The 16,667-nt window shown below is 38.7% G+C and overlaps 2 protein-coding genes across 2 annotated transcripts in view; both read right to left on the minus strand.

The window, feature by feature from the left end:
- Positions 1-16,667, minus strand: part of LOC127450113 (N-alpha-acetyltransferase 60) — a 436,968-nt gene that overhangs the window by 310,007 nt on the left and 110,294 nt on the right. The gene's annotated exons all lie outside the window — the stretch shown is intronic.
- Positions 644-16,113, minus strand: LOC127450116 (transmembrane protein 114). Its single transcript, XM_051713919.1, has 4 exons — positions 15,936-16,113; positions 15,756-15,833; positions 7,858-7,995; positions 644-980 (listed from the first exon to the last, which is right to left on the minus strand). Exons 1-4 carry the CDS (start codon positions 16,111-16,113, stop codon positions 751-753), a joined length of 624 nt encoding a protein of 207 aa, XP_051569879.1. The 3' UTR covers positions 644-750.

A 16,667-nucleotide genomic window follows, 5' to 3' on the forward strand; every position in this document is an offset into this window, starting at 1 on the left:
TTTAATTTAACGCAAATGAAAACAAGGCTGTTTGGGATAAAATTCACATCTAAATTGCACAACCCATTTTTTGTAAATACATATATTCAACATTTTGTCAACTGAATGATCTTCACCAAGGTGCACAATCGTACAACCCATTGAATGGACTGTTCTTCTGTCACTAACAGCATCGTTTTTATTTGCATTACCTGAATAAGGTCCATTATAGCCCCACTAATTGAAAATGACTGTGATAGTAACAGTTCAGTATCAAAAAATAGTATGAAAATGATTAATCTAGCCTACTAGTCATGATGTTTTAATTTTCCTTTAAAAATCTTAAAGCTGAAGTATGTAATATCTGCGCCACAAGCGCCACCAAATGGAACTGAGAGAATAAACATTGTTTTCATACAGCTTTCTTGAATACTCCCTCTATCTGCCTTTGATCTAACAAACAGATAGTCCCACACTCACACTATTGGTTAAGTCAATTTTGCTGTGTCGGGCAGTTGTGACAAACAAACAAACAGAGCAATATTTTTCTAGCGCCACAGAGACATAATGTTTACAGTTTTTGAAGAAATCATCCCAAGAATTGCTTAATTATGGTTGTCTCTGCATATTATGCTGGGATAGGAGAATTTTAACAGAAAAAGTTCACTTTTGATATATAAACACCAATTTAAAGCTTCATATAGATTTCATCCTCTCCTCCTGGCTTCAGAACAGTCAATATTCAGGTCATGTTGTGTCAGATAATTGTGTTTATTCATCTTCCTCTTGACTGGTCAGCTGGCTCACACTTGCTGAGGCTAGCAGGAACGCGACAGCTGTACAAAGCTCTCCAACAAAAGAAACAGAGGCCAGGACCAGAGACCAGCCAAAGTAAATGTCGATGTCCTTCAGGGTTTTGTGGCCAGAGATGTCCACAGCCTCTTTAAAGCCAGCAGCAGAGTAGGCCATGTAAACACAGATTCCAGCCAGTGAGAGCACAGCTATAAAGAACAGAGCAGCAAGTTTATTATAGTTAACTGAAAACTGAAACGAAATTCCAAAAAAGAATCTTGAAAAATGAAATAAAAATGAAAACTAGAATTTCCATTAATAATAAAACTACACTGAAACTGTCCTGCATTGCTTCAAAACTAAAATGAAATACAAATTATTATAAAATATTTTCAGTTTTCATTTTTAATACCTTGACTTGTTCCACAAGAGAAGTTGTCCGCACACTGAACAAAAAACAGGCTAGAAAACGTCTATCAAAAATAAAAAATATATATTTTAGACTTGCAAGTTCGCCATTTGTTGCATCACAAACACGCCATCTACAGGTCATGATTTTCTAGCAGGAAAAACCTCATGGTTGGAAGGAGAGGTACCAGCTGTGTTTGGGGCTTCTTTGAATATCGTGCACTGGCTGATAAAGAAAAATGCCTTGTTGTTACTAAAAATAACATATGTGGCATGGATCTAAAAGGGAAAATCCCAACTAACTTTAAAGTGCACCTGCAAAGCATGCACAATGAGGTTCTCATAGACATGGAAGACTACAGGGCTCAGCAAATCAGAGAGCGTACCAGTAGCTATATTTCCATCCAAAATACTAATGTAATTTATGCAAAAAACAAAACAAAAAATGAATACTGCAAAAACAGTTGGCTAATAAAGCAGTGTTCTCACCCAAATCTATCATATAGCTTCTGAAGATTTAGATTTAACCACTGGAGACATATGGATTACTTTTGTTGATCACCTTATGTCTGATCACCATTTACTAATTTAGGGAGGGCAAGTTTATCATAATAATGGCTTAAGCTTCTGAATAATGATTTAATCTTCAGTCTGTTCCTCACACAAAGCTACAGTATGGCTTCAGAAATCATATGGACTACTTTATTAGTGCTTATATGTTGTTTTTAACAGCTCCTGCTCACTATGAACTGCGACTCAAGCGCCTCACGCCGAAGCAAGGACTATGTTCTCTCTTTTGAGTGACAACATGTGAGGATGTTGTTGGAAATGAGCAGTTCATGTGTGGATTCAACCGCACTGTGAAACAGGCCCGATGGCGCTTCATCGAGGCTCTGTCAAACCATGCGGTCTCTGAAGTTAGCCATGTGAGCCTTGAGGCTCCGGCTCTTGTCCTAAAAAGAAGGATTGAGAACAGGCACCGGACTTTTCTTGTGTTTTTCTCTTCCTCTGGACGAGTTCGGCGCCGTTACGCACCACGTAAGCCGCTTCCATCGGGAAACGCTGGTTTGGAGGTTTTTCATTGCGGGAACAATGGAAAAGGTAGGTACTTGTTTAAAAATGCCTATTTCTTCTATTTTGTCATCCTAGAGAGTGGCCCCGGCCTCTCTTTCTTTCTCTCCTGTTTTTGGAGTGCTGTTGCATGGCGGGCGGGCTCCCGCTCAATAAAAAAATGCTCAAAAAAGAGCATTTTTCTCCAAAACAGTGATTGTGAACCGACGCACGGGGTGCTTCATCGGCGTTACTGTTCTCCCTGGGTCCCATGGCGAGGCTGTGAAACTCAAATGGTTGCGCAGCCATATTTTCTTTGGCGGGAGAAGAGACGCAAATGCTATCTCTGTCCCTGTTCAATGGCGGCACGGACCTCGCACTCCTTGCACCTTTTAAGATGTGTTAGTTTTGCTCTCACTGATTTTGCAGTCTTTCCGTTGTTAAGGAGTTGTGCTTTGAGTTCTCCGTCGGTCACGCTCTTACTTACTGATTCAAATTGGACACTCGAGATTTAGTGTGTACGGATGATCGGGTAGGTCATGGTTTGTGTATGGAGGACCAAACATGTAATAATTTATGTATGAGTGGATTATAGTTTCTGCTTAAGAAACCATTGGGTCGTAATATGTATATGGAGGCCAATTGGTATCAAAATTCACCTATTACATTAAATATAGATTAAGGCTCAGTTTTCCACCGCGGCTTGCGTTGGGGAGCGAGCATTTAAAAAAAGAATCTCTCATTCTGAATCCAGCCTCTGTTAATTTCTTCCTCATGTTCACACATTCTTCCCCATTATAATGCTAGGGAAGATGGTTTATCTGGCATCCTCTGCTGTAAATACATTCAGAGTGACAACTTTTTATACTTGCCCGATCGAATTCAACCTCTGTCCCCATGGCTAAGGGTCTTGGGGCAGGCATAACAGAATTCGATGTGCAATAAGTGCAAGTGTTCACAAATCACACTTTCATAAATTTCCCCCAATGTTCATACACTCTTTGCCGTTCAAAACACCAGGAAAGGGGTGCCTGGGTAGCTCAGCGAGTATTGATGCTGACTACCTCCCCTGGAGTCGCGAGTTCGAATCCAGGGTGTGCTGAGTGACTCCAGCCAGGTCTTCTAAGCAACCAAATTGGCCCAGTTGCAAGGGAGGGTAGAGTCAAATGGGGTAACCTCCTCGTGGTCACGATTAGTGGTTCTCGCTCTCAGTGGGGTGCGTGGTAAGTTGTACATGGATCGCAGAGAATAGCATGAGCCTCCACATGCAGAGTCTCCGCGGTGTCATGCACAACGAGCCACATGATAAGATCTGCAGATTGACTTTCTCAGAAGCGGAGGCAACTGAGACTTGTCCTCCGCCACCCGGACTGAGGTGAGTAACCGCGCCACCACGAGGACCTACTAAGTAGTGGGAATTGGGCTTTCCAAATTGGGAGAAAAGGGGAAAAAAGGGGATAAAAAGGGGATAAAAAACACCAGGAAAGAGCTTTTTTTTCTATAAATGTTGCTGCTGTAAGTACACTTCAGGATGACAGTTATTATGCCTAAATACAATAAAGGCAATCATTGTTAAACCCCATTCAATCAGCCACAATGATGGAGAGGCAAGGGCTTCCCTCCACTGTGCCGCTGATTGCTAGGCTGCCACCAAAAGTAAGCTAAGAGCGCAATCTAGTGGTTAATCGTTGCGCTGCAATAGAGAATCATGAATTAATTCCTCTGTCTGCCCATCTGACGGCTTGGCAGCAGTTACAAGGCATTCCAAATTGGGTAATCCAAACGAGAGAGAATGCGGTTTTTACAGCGTAATGTCACAAGTGCTGCCGGGGGACTGGTTTATGACAGTAGATTTGAAGGATGCTTATTTCCACATTTAAATTTCGTCAAGGCACATGCATTTTCTCAGGGGGCAAAGCATACCAATTTTGCGTCCTTCTTTTCGGACCTGCGTTAGAAATTCGTACATTCACAAAATGCTTGGATGCAGCACTGATGCCCTTGAGTCTGCAGGGCATCCACATTTTGAATTATCTTGACGATTGGTTAGTGTTAGTTCACTCAGAGAGTTTGGCCTGCCCAACATCGAGAGGTCGGTCTCAGTCACTTAAGCAGTCTACGGCTTCTAGTAAACCTAGACAAGAGCATCTTGTTGTCGAGGCAACAGACTCTGTTTCTAGGGATGGAGCTAGACTCGTGAACAATGCAGGCAAGCCTGTCTCCAGCTCTCTGTCATTACGGCAGTGTCTAGCAATGTTCAAGTGGGACATGTTCTCCTTGTGAGAACATTACACATGATGTTGGGGACAGCGTGTCTTTACACATTTCCACCGATCAACCAACTGCACTCGGTTCTGCAGAGTGTTCGGGAGGATCGTGAGGATAGTGATTCCGTATTGGCCATCTCAAGTGTGGTTTTCGACTCTGGTCTCTCTCCTGGAGAGAATGCCTTGGGAAATTCCAGTTGAATGGACATGTTGTCTCAGGATCAAGGCAGCATTTGGCACCCCCAGCCCGAGTTATGAAATTGTGGGTTTGGCCCCTCAACTGGGCCCTCTTTTGAATGATGGCTTATCCCTGCTCTGGTTGATACCATCTTAAATGTTAGAGCTCCATCAGTGGGAAGGTTATGTACATTTAAATGGCATATTTTCACCTCTTGGTGCCAGTGCAGCTTGAGGATGTGGCTGAGCATGCACTGGTGAATGGAGTTTCTATTGAAAGACATTCTCTTGTCTCTTGTTTTATGTGCGGAGCTCGCAGGCTTAGGCCTTTTTTTAAATTATTTTTACATTTACATTTTTATGCATTTGTCAGATGCTTTTATCCAAAGCGACTTACAGTGCCTCTTATTACAGGGACAATCCCCCTGGAGCAACCTGGAGTTAAGTCCCTTGCTCAAGGACACAATGGTGGTGGCTGTGGGGATTGAACCAACAACCTTCTGCTTACCAGTTCAGTGCTTTAGTCCACTATGCCACCACCACCCCTTTTCGTCTGCGTCCCTTTATGGTATTTATCTATGGTGTTAGAGTTGCTCTCTGCTGCTCTGTTCGAGCCTTTAACATCAGTATCTCATAAATTTCAGACTCTTAAAATGGCCCTGTTTTTAGCATTGGCATCGTTTAAGAGGATTGGTGATTTGCATGCCCTGTTGATCAATCCCTTGTGTATGGTTTTTGCACCAGGGTTATGTAAGGTTGTGCTGAGAATTTGTTTGGCCTATTTTAAGTCATCACTACTTCCTTTCACTTGCAGATTGTTAATTTGCAGTCCTTTTCTCCTCTACCATTTGAGTCAGAGGAGCATAAGAGACTATATATGCTGTGCTCTGTATGGGCTCTGCAGGTTTATGTTGACCGTACTGGCCAATGGCATAAGTTAGAGCAGTTGTTTGTGTGTTTTTGTGGCCGCAACAGGGGTGTTTTCTGTGTCCAAGCAAGACTGTCTCATTTGGTTTGTGGATGCAATTTCGAGTGCTTATGAGGTGCGTGGTTTGCCTTCACCTTTAGGGTATTCGGCATACTCATTGGCTAGAGGTGCGTCCTTGGAAGACGGCGGCAGGGTTGTCCTCTCTGCATACTTTTGTTAGATTTTATCATTGGGATGAGAATTTGACTCCTGCTTCCCAAGTTCTCTCTGTTGGATCAGAAGTAGTTTCTTGGTTTTTTTTTTTTTTTTTTTTTTTTAGCTCGTTTGTGCACCGCTGTAAGCTTGCCACATGGGCTTATAGAGTTGGCAGCTAGTTCGCATGCGAGATGGTATCTCGTCCCAATTGCATCATTAAGCAACGTCGATGTTTCTTCGAAAGGGAACATCTCTGTTACGAACGCAACCTTGGTTGAGAGGGAACGAGACGTTGCATAGCTGGCCATACTCTAGTTGCTGCATAGGTTCCTGCCTTTTGCAGAAAATCTGGCAAGATGGCGCCAAGTGTCCGCCTATATGGATTCCGTGACGCGGCTCCCTATAGCCGTGGCTTAAGTGCCATCAGCCAGTAAATTGGTGTGATTGTAAACAGGCTTCAGACCACATAATCCACTGACATAGTTCCAGTTGCGTCATTACGCAACTTCTCATTCCCTCTCAGGGAACCAAGGTTACATTCGTAACTGAGACGTTATTGTACTTGAAAGTAAATTCGTTTCGTCCAGGTGAACTTTTCACTTTGCAAAGCCCAAAACTTCTGAGAACCCCTATCATCATCAGAACCCATCAGATTATGCTGGTACATTAAAAGAAGAGGCTTATGAATAATCACCATGACATTCTGTAATTTCCTAGCTGTGATCTGTAATCTGGTGACATTTATTGGCATGGCTGCTTTGCAATGATTGCATGTTTTAAAATCAATCTGATTAGGTTCAGAGGGTCCATCTAGGGTTTAGTTGTTGCCATGGTGTCTGATACAGTGCAACTGAAAATGCCTTTTTTTCTGTTATAGGTACACAGCGAGTCTTGAAAGAGAAAAGCACTTGTCCTTAAGGGAATTTCAAGTGAACTGGTATTTTCTCATGAATGGTGTTTTTCGAACTATATATAATTTTACATACTGTAGTTCTTAATGTTCTGTTCTAACCCTAGTTATCACATAAATCATAATTTAATGTTGATTTAATTTTATGGGTAGTAATGGGAGGTAATACATTTTCAAGCTAATCTGAGACTTATGTTAATGAATTGATTAAATTAAAGTGTTTGTATAAAAGGATGACATATATATATATTTATATATATATATTTTTTTTTTTTTTTTTTTTTTTAAAGGTCCCTGGAAATCAAATCCAGAGGGCAAATATTGCCCTTTGATGTAAAAGTTAATTTCTTATACTGGTCATTATATAACTTTTTCTTTCTCTCAGGCTTCCTTGTCTAAATCTGAATCATGTTTCAGGTATCCCACAGAAATGCTGCTGCAAAGTAATTATTTGAGTCATTGTGGCAGCAGCATGAATGAATATTTTATAGAAATACACATAGAATACAAATTGAGTAGTTAACATGAAATGTTAGTTTCAGCTTTCTGATGTGTGGCATGCTGTAATTCATCTAAAACAATTTTAAACTATTATTTCCAATTTTTCAATAATTGTTATATACATCCATTGTTTATGGCCTCATATTAATTAAGATACTACATGGAACATTTGTACTTTTAAAAATTTGTTTGTCACACCGAAGAACCATAAATGAACTAGTGAAGGTTAAAAAAAGTTATTTAAAATGGTAACCAGTTACAGGATGTAAGGTATACACTTTTACTTACACATTTCTTGAATTTAACCTAGAATCTTTGTGTTGAATGGAAAAAACAAGTTTGTGAACATGTTAAATGTCAACTATTCAAATACAACAAAAACAACAACAACAAAAAACAAAACACTGTAGATTAGAAAGGATTTTCTTTTTGTATGTAATATCTCAACTCTCAAGTTTGCTATTGACACACATCAACAGCTTTTTCTCACTTCGTGAATCTTATTCAGTAATATCTTATCTTATTCATAAAACCATCTGGAGAGCCAGATGTTCTATCAAGCATGACAGAAACTATTCTATATCAAGCATGATAGAACATGCGCACACTCGTGAGGGTCAGTCAGGGATGGAAGTAAGTGTGATGCTCACCGCCGAACAGAAGCAGCACTCCGGTCAGGAGCAGCAGCAGGTAGGCTCGTGCTAACATACTGATGAAGCCCAGCATCCCTCCAACAAACATCACAATAACGCTGAGAGGCAGCAGGACAATGAACGTTCCTTGCATGTCTGGAGAGAGACAAGGTTTGCAAGTGTCAGTAGGGGGCACTCACAGTCATGACCCAACGATGAAATTAGTGGCATATTTAATTTTTGATGGGAATGAAAATTAGGTTTTAAGGCACTTACAGGCTCTTCAATGGCATGCACTGAATAAAGGTCCTAGATTATAGTTTCACAATTTATGTTTTCTATAGATTTCGTTTTTTTTTAAATGTTTTGTTAGCTGAACAATCAACATCAATTTAAACAATGTTCAGTCTATTGAAGAGACTACAGCTCTATTTTCCTGACCGTGCAATGCACAAAGAAGTCTTATCCAATTTTCATGAGAGTGCTAATTCTAAGCTCAATTTGTCATGCCAGCACAAACCGCAAGCAGGTGTGGTGAAACATATAACACATAAATCCTCTAACAAATATACGTTACAAAATAATTTACAGTGGGAGAAGCCAAGCAAATGTCCCGTAACATGGTCAAGACTGCTGGTGAGACAGGCCGATAAAGAACACATACAGTATATCATGGTCTGGAGGCAGGAGGAAACACAAACATCCTCTGTAGTATCCGCTGAGTACAGTGCATCCGGAAAGTATTCACAGCGCTTCACTTTTTCCACATTTTGTTATGTTACAGCCTTATTCCAAAATGGATTAAATTCATTATTTTCCTCAAAATTCTACAAACAATACCCCTTAATGACAACATGAAAGTAGTTTGTTTGAAATCTTTGCAAATTTATTAAAAATAAAAAACGAAAAAAAAAATCACATACATAAGTATTCACAGGCTTTGCTCAATACTTTGTTGAAGCACCTTTGGCACCAATTACAGCCTCAAGTCTTTTTGAGTATGATGCTACAAGCTTGGCACACCAATTTTTGGGCAGTTTCTCCCATACTTCTTTGCAGGACCTCTCAGCTCCATCAGGTTGGATGGGGAGCATCTGTGCACAGCCATTTTCAGATCTCTCCAGAGATGTTCAATCGGGTTCAAGTCTCTGCTCTGGCTGGGCCACTCAAGGACATTCACAGAGTTGTCCCGTAGCCACTCCTTTGTTATCTTGGCTGTGTGCTTAGGGTCGTTGTCCTGTTGGAAGATGAACCTTCGCCCCAGTCTGAGGTCCATAGTGCTCTGGAGCAGGTTTTCATCAAGGATGTCTCTGTACATTGCTGCATTCATCTTTCCCTCGATCCTGATTAGTCTCCCAGTTCCTGCCGCTGAAAAACATCCCCACAGCATGATGCTGCCACCACCATGCTTCACAGGGATGGTATTGGCCAGGTGATAAGTGGTGCCTGGTTTCCTCCAGACATGCCATTCAGGACAAAGAGTTCAATCTTTGTTTCTCATGGTCTGAGAGTCCTTCAGGTGCCTTTTGGCAAACTCCAGGTGGGCTGTCATGTGCCTTTTACTGAGGAGTGGCTTCTGTCTGGCCACTCTACCATACAGGCCTGATTGGTGGAGTGCTGCAGAGATGGTTGTTCTTCTGGAAGGTTCTCCTCTCTCCACAGAGAAATGCTGGAGCTCTGTCAGAGTGACCATCGGGTTCTTGGTCACCTTCCTGACTAAGACCCTTCTCCCCTGATCGCTCAGTTTGGCCGGGCGGCCAGCTCTAGGAAGAGTCCTGGTGGTTCCAAACTTCTTCCATTTATGAATGATGGAGGCCACTGTGCTCATTGGGACCTTCAATGCTGCAGAAATTTTTCTGTACCCTTCCCCAGATCTGTGCCTCGATACAATCCTGTCTCGGAGGTCTACAGACAATTCCTTGGACTTCATGGCTTGGTTTGTGCTCTGACATGCACTGTTAACTGTGGGACCTTATATAGACAGGTGTGTGCCTTTCCAAATCATTTCCAATCAACTGAATTTACCACAGGTGGACTCCAATCAAGTTGTAGAAACATCTCAAGGATGATCAGTGGAAACAGGAAACTTGAGCTCAATTTTGAGTGTCATGGCAAAGGCTGTGAATACTTATGTACGTGATTTTTTTTTTCGTTTTTTATTTTTAATAAATTTGCAAAGATTTCAAACAAACTTCTTTCACATTGTCATTATGGGGTATTGTTTGTAGAATTTTGAGGAAAATAATTAATTTAATCAATTTTGGAATAAGGCTGTAACATAACAAAATGTGGAAAAAGTGAAGGGCTGTGAATACTTTCCGGATGCACGGTAATTTCACTGCTAATCACCACATGGAATGATGACAGACAAAACAGAGAAAGAGTTCACAGCAAGGATGCAGTAATTGCACAAAGAAACGTAAGACACAAAGGTCCATATTTCTATTCTTCTATGTATTGCTTACAGCCCATTTATACCCCCAAATGCTGTCTGCATTTATATTGACTTGACAGGGAATGGAATATATAATAGGATGCAGATGGTGCGAAAACCTCAGATTTAAATTGCACTTGACCTAGCTCATTAGCACTTTGCAGGCGTTTTCGCCAGCCCACTTGCGCCTAGACTTAGTGCATGCTTGCACGAAAATATCAAAACTTCACAGTCATGCCCACTGACTTTTCGCGTATGACGTGTCATAGTGCTGCGCTTAAGGCATAGTGTTCTTAAAATAGGGCCCCATAAGTCTATCCCTCTTGTTTTCATTCCTGAAAAAGGTCTATTATCCAGTATGTTGCTTTTTGTGGATGTGACGTATTTTACTAATTAAGGGGATAGTTCACACAAACATTAAAATTCTGGCATAATTTACTCACTTTTGGTTCATTCCAAACCTGTACAGCTTTCTTTCTTAATTCCGTAATACAAAAGGACAATTTCCAATCTACTTTCTTCCATAAAATGAAAGTGGTTGTGGACCAGGGGTTGTATAATAGCTTAATGTGAGGAACAGACTGAAATTTAAGTTGTTATTCACTGAAAATCTTGCCTTGCTTGACAACTGTGGTTCAGAACATTCACTTGCATTAACTGGAAAAGAGCTGCTCGGACATTCTGCTATAAATAACTCTTTTCTTTCCCAAGAAAGAAATGAGGTTATACAGTACGGGTTTGAAATGAAGGTAAATGCTGTCAAAATTGTATTTTGGGTGAACTATTCCCCAATTTCCTTACTGTTGGGTTCTTCTGTGAAACCTTGGGATGTATAGTTGTATGTTGTTATAATGTATGTTGAAAATGTGTCGTTTATTCCATTGCATTGAAAAGAAAATAATAAAGCTAACCAGCATCATTCCAATTGGTTAAATGTAGCAAAGAGCTTCATGTAGTGATGTTTGTTTCCCATTGTGTTGACCATGATGACAGATATTGTATAAAATAGCAATTTGTGCATTCAGCCGCTGGCACATTTGACAGACAGAAATAGTTTGACAGTTTGGATATTTAAACTGTGAGGTCATATTTGAATGGATTTATGCCATAATGTACCATAGGCTTTCTAACCACTAGAGTCATAATGTCCTATTCCAACAGTATGTTCTTTGAGCGGTCTGGCCCTGGTAATAACAATTAGCCTATCATTATTAAAGGACACAGCTGCAAGCCAGTCGGGGCGACCCAGGTGATTGAATGTGAAAAGCTATTTTGGCTTTCTTTGTGTAGGTTGTGGTGGTTAAAGCTCTTGAGACTTTCTAAGTGCTGCACTATTCCCTTCGTTAGGTTCCGGGGAGTTCGACAGGATGAACAAGAATCTACAGTACCTCTTGTAAGCATTGAGACACAAGAAATGCCTGGGGTGCATACTTTAACTGGTGCATGACATTAACTGTACCTGTCATATATTAGGGAGACTGTGGCTAGTTGTCTCATTTTTTACTCTAGTGAAATTTTCTCAGGGTGAGTGTAGTTTTGAAGGTCAACTTCTGTATACAGTAAATACAGTATATTAAAGTCTTGGCTACAAATAAGCAATGAACATTTAAACTGTTATTGCCCAGGAATAAAGATACAGTTCATTGAACACAGTGGGTCATGTTGTCACTCTACAGTATTTGGGTTAATATGTCACAGTGGGAACCTGCCATTAAATAGCCTAATACACATTTTCCTATCATACATTTGCATACTGTATTGTAAAATTTAAACAGTAACACAATTAAAAAGCACAAAACAATTAAAGAATGTTTTATCAAAAATGTTCACAATAACATACAAAAATTACAAACCATTGTTTTTAACCAACAAATATTGTAATTAATCAATTAATACAAAAACATTACACTTAAAACACATGTGATGTCTTGGCCCAACCTGAAATTTTTGAAAATTACTCCTGTACTGAGAACACAGTTTGACTTTTTGGTTCAAATCTACCTTCATTATGTAGTTGAACCTTGCCTTAATGTATCCCAGTGTGGTTTTATTGTGTTCCGTTGTTAACCCAACAGCTTTTACAAAAATATGATTATATTGGAATTTAAGTTGATTGCACATTTGACTCAAAACACTCTAGATTCTGAGACAGCCCTTGAGACAACGTGTGACAACTATTCTCCATCCCCCCATTATAAAAGCACCTCATTCAATTTACAAGCCCACAGACAACAATTAACCTTTATTCCTTTATGTCAGATACTTCCTTGCTGTGTAAGAAGCTCCACACTTCGAATAGTTGTAGTTTCATGAAAACATACAACTTAATTGGTGTTTTGAAAAGTCTGAACTGGATCCCAGAGACTACAAATCATTACAAAAAGTGGTGCAATGTGGACAATTAACACCTGGTTGGTGTTAAAGAAGTGTGGAATACCAAGCTGATATGCTACATCCTATCTTGTGTATTTTTATAGCAGGACACACATGAGGCTGTATTGATTTGAGGGTTTTAATGGAAAGAGGGATAGTCTTTGTGCATCTGTAAAGCACTGAGATTACAGCGTGTTCAAGGTGATGAATTTTCTTTAATGGATTTGATATAGACTATAAAATGTTGCAAATGATATCAATTAAAATGGAAACCAGACCCAAATACACTGAAAATACCTTGATGGTATCCTAATATAAATTTTCATACACTGAAAACATCATTTTAAAAGAAAAATAATAATGTTCTTAAATAGTATTTTATCTTGTTTTCCAGTAAAAATATCCTTAAAACAAGATAAATTAACTTAAGCAAAACTCAAAAAACATATTAAGACTTGCTTTCAGAGAATACATCTTAAAGGGTCATGAAACACTAAACTACATTTTCTGAAATGTTAACAGATATGCATCTGTTGCACATGATAGAAGATAATGTCAGTATCCCTTAATTTAGGAGGAAAACAGTTAACTTGGGGATTCTTTGGGTTGTTTTCATCTTCCAGTTTTAAAATCAAAACTGTAGTTAATAGTTAATTTATATGCTAAAACTATAAATTTATGTCCTTAAACAGGGGGGTTTCATGACCTTTTAGATTAAGGGGTTTTTACCCCAACCGACAAATAATTGCTCTCATTTTGAGCATAAACAAAATGCTCAAACAACATTTAGTAAGTTTTATGCTTAAAACAAGAAAAAAAGCGCTTAATTCAAAATATATTATCTGAAAAACCAGTCTTTATCTTTTATCTAACACAGTATTGCTTCTTCAAGTATATTGTCTTGTTTTGAGGATGTTTGGATATTTGTACTGTAAAGCAGAACAAAAATACTGAATAACAAAATGACAACAAGACTGGTGCTTTTCACTTTTATTAAAAATGTTTAAACAGTTTCTATTTGGCATGTCCTCAATTCAAAGATAGCCCATTTCTTGCCACACCAGTTTACTGGAAATGAAAGTTTTTGAGATCCTTATTGACATGTTCGGAGACACAACAGGCAGTACAGACGAGTTGTCATCCACAATCACGTCAAATATCAAACTGTCATTTTACAATCAGTCCAACTATTACTTGCATGTCTGTGCTTGAGATTATTGCATTGGACAGGTGCTTTTCAGTCACAATTCACCTGTATTTCTGCCACTATTCTGCTCTATTTATGTTACAATCTTTCAAGAATAGCAAGAACAGATACAAACGTTTTGAACATCTAACATAAAAATGCTGGTGCAGAAGTTTGTGATATTATTCTACACATATAAGGTATTTCTGTTCATGTTTATCCAGGTATTATATTTAACACAAACAATCCACCACAAATGCAGGGGAATGACATATTGAACTATCTTCAGGGGGGAACTGACCTAATCTCTGTGCGGAGAATGCTATCTAATCAAAGCAACACAGAGGCAATCCAGACTTATTGAGTTTATTGTTCAAAGGAGATCAGAAACTAAATCCAGTTTGAGCCACCTGAGGCATTTTGAATCTGAGATAACATAGGTTTTACAACCTTGTTACAGTCTCTTGATGCCGTGCTCTCCAGCAGGTATGGAAGACATTTTAGGTATAGACAGAGCAAGTTAAAATCACACAAAACAGTGAGCATTAATGTGTCTTTTCATAAAAATATTTTTCATATAGTGTCTGATTTAGTTTTTTTTTTTTTTTTTTTTTTTGGTAGGAGACATATCTGTATTAAACCAAATTAGGTTTTTCTTATCTTCCTAATACTGTAAACAGTAATTTTGTCATTACTGGAAAAAAAATCAAGCTGTCTTAAAGAAATATTCCAGGTTCACTACAAGTTAAGCTCATTTGACAACATTTGTGGCATAATGCTGATTACCACAAAAATTTTATTTGACTCGTCCCTCCTTTTCTTTAAAAAAAGCAAAAATGATGTTGCTCTTTCTGTAGGCAAGCTGGGCTTACTGTTTTATTGGTGGAACACATGCCATAGTTCACCATGGAGCACTTGTTACAGCTGTTTCCTCCCTCTGATTGAAGGGTGTTTCCATGAGAATCCAAAGATAATAGGGCAATCTGAGGGTATTATGTTAAGTTTCTTAACATAGGCATTGACATGATGGTAGTCCAGCCTTGAAAAGCCTGTTATTCTGGCCATGTATGAATATATGTAAATTACAGTTTGAATGTATTATTGAATTGGCCAACCAGGTCTCTGTGCCTCTGGCTGTTTAATGTAAATCTACATGGTACTTGTAGGAAGCAATCACCATAAACATGTTCATAATAACTTATGAAACATTTGATGTCAGATTTGATGTAGAAAAGAAATGAGAGAAATAAAATTGTTGAAACTTTTATGTAAATTCCTGGAGAGTTTTTTTTTTTTTTTTTTTTTCCTGCTGATTGTCAAAGTAACTTTAATAATCTGTCTTACTCTAAAGAGAGATGGTTGTATTAGGATTCACTGTGTTAGCACCTCAGCCATTCCAATTTTCTTGCTTGGAAAGAATAGTTAATCTGTTAAATGTTTAAATAGAACACATAATATATACATTTAAGAAAAAGCATCAAGAATATACTGTATGTTTTTGCCTTTTTGATTATTTAATAGGCTTTCTGATTTCAGTTTCAGATTGAGAGTCTTTGCAATGTAACTACAATCACATTAACAAAATATTGGTAAATAAGACCAAACATTGTATTTTCTGTGAGATTCTTAATCTGCCTTTTCCTAAATATATTCTCACAATCCCTTAAATAAGTATGTAAAGAAAATTTGAGTGAACATTGAGCATGCAATAAAACTAAGGTTTTCCTTAAGAAATAGACTGAAATATGTATCAACAAGATTGTGCATCCCTCATTTTACTAAATATTTAAGACATGAATCATTAATGAAAATGATTTTAAGAATTGGGTTACATTTGCTGAGTGGAGCACATCTAAAACAAAAACAAGATCAAGGACTATGAGGATGATACGAGAATGATATGACATACTGTATAGATCTTACTTAGTATCAGCCTTTGTGAATCTGATAAGTTTGTTGCTGCTCCAAAAGGATTCATAAATGGCCTGCACTGGTTATGAACTGTAAGAGAAAATAACTTCATACATCCACATGAATATCTCATGCACCAAAAACAATAAATGCAAAGTGCATGGCATATAAACAACATGTAAAGTGACTCACAGTTACAAGTCCTCCAGAGTCCAGAATGTGAGCTCAGAGACACAGATGAACTGTTTTCCCTCTTAGAAGTGTCAATGATGTACCAAAAATCAGTTCCGATTGCCAAAACCAGACCTACAAAGCTAAGGACACCAAATGAGGCCACAAAACTGGCCAAACCAGTGAAAGTGACTTTCATCTTGTCTGCCTGAAAAATCCTACAGGTTTCTACAGTGATACTCCTTTCTCAGTGCCTTGAACGTGCTCCTTTCACTCAGCTCTGCCCATCTGGAAGCCCTTGGCTGGATGCTGTGCCGTTTATTCATTAACAGATGCAGGACGATTTTACCAAAAGAGGGCAGTATGGTCCACTTTCAGATGCTCTCACTCTCTCAATGTGATTGTCTGTGAACTGTGGCACAGATAAATACCACTGGTGATTAAAAACCATACAACATGATTAGATATAGTCAACATTGCTACAGATGCTATAATTACCCCACCTTCATTAGTATGCAAACTGTTGTTTGTTTGTATCAAATTACTGCCAGAGGGATGTCTGAATTAATTTGATTAGTAAACAGCAATGCATCTTTCAGCTCTCCCCTCCAGTCAGTTGTCAGGCAGTTTTTTGTTTCTGTACGTTTGAGTTGACTTCTCAGCTCAAATATCAGTAAACCGGGTAACTGAAAAATGTGGTTTGAATATAAATTTTTTCTAAAAAAAAAATAAATGAAAAAAAACAATAAAAAA

The sequence above is a fragment of the Myxocyprinus asiaticus genome, chromosome 13, assembly GCF_019703515.2.
Source record: "Myxocyprinus asiaticus isolate MX2 ecotype Aquarium Trade chromosome 13, UBuf_Myxa_2, whole genome shotgun sequence".
NCBI classification, from domain to species: domain Eukaryota; kingdom Metazoa; phylum Chordata; class Actinopteri; order Cypriniformes; family Catostomidae; genus Myxocyprinus; species Myxocyprinus asiaticus.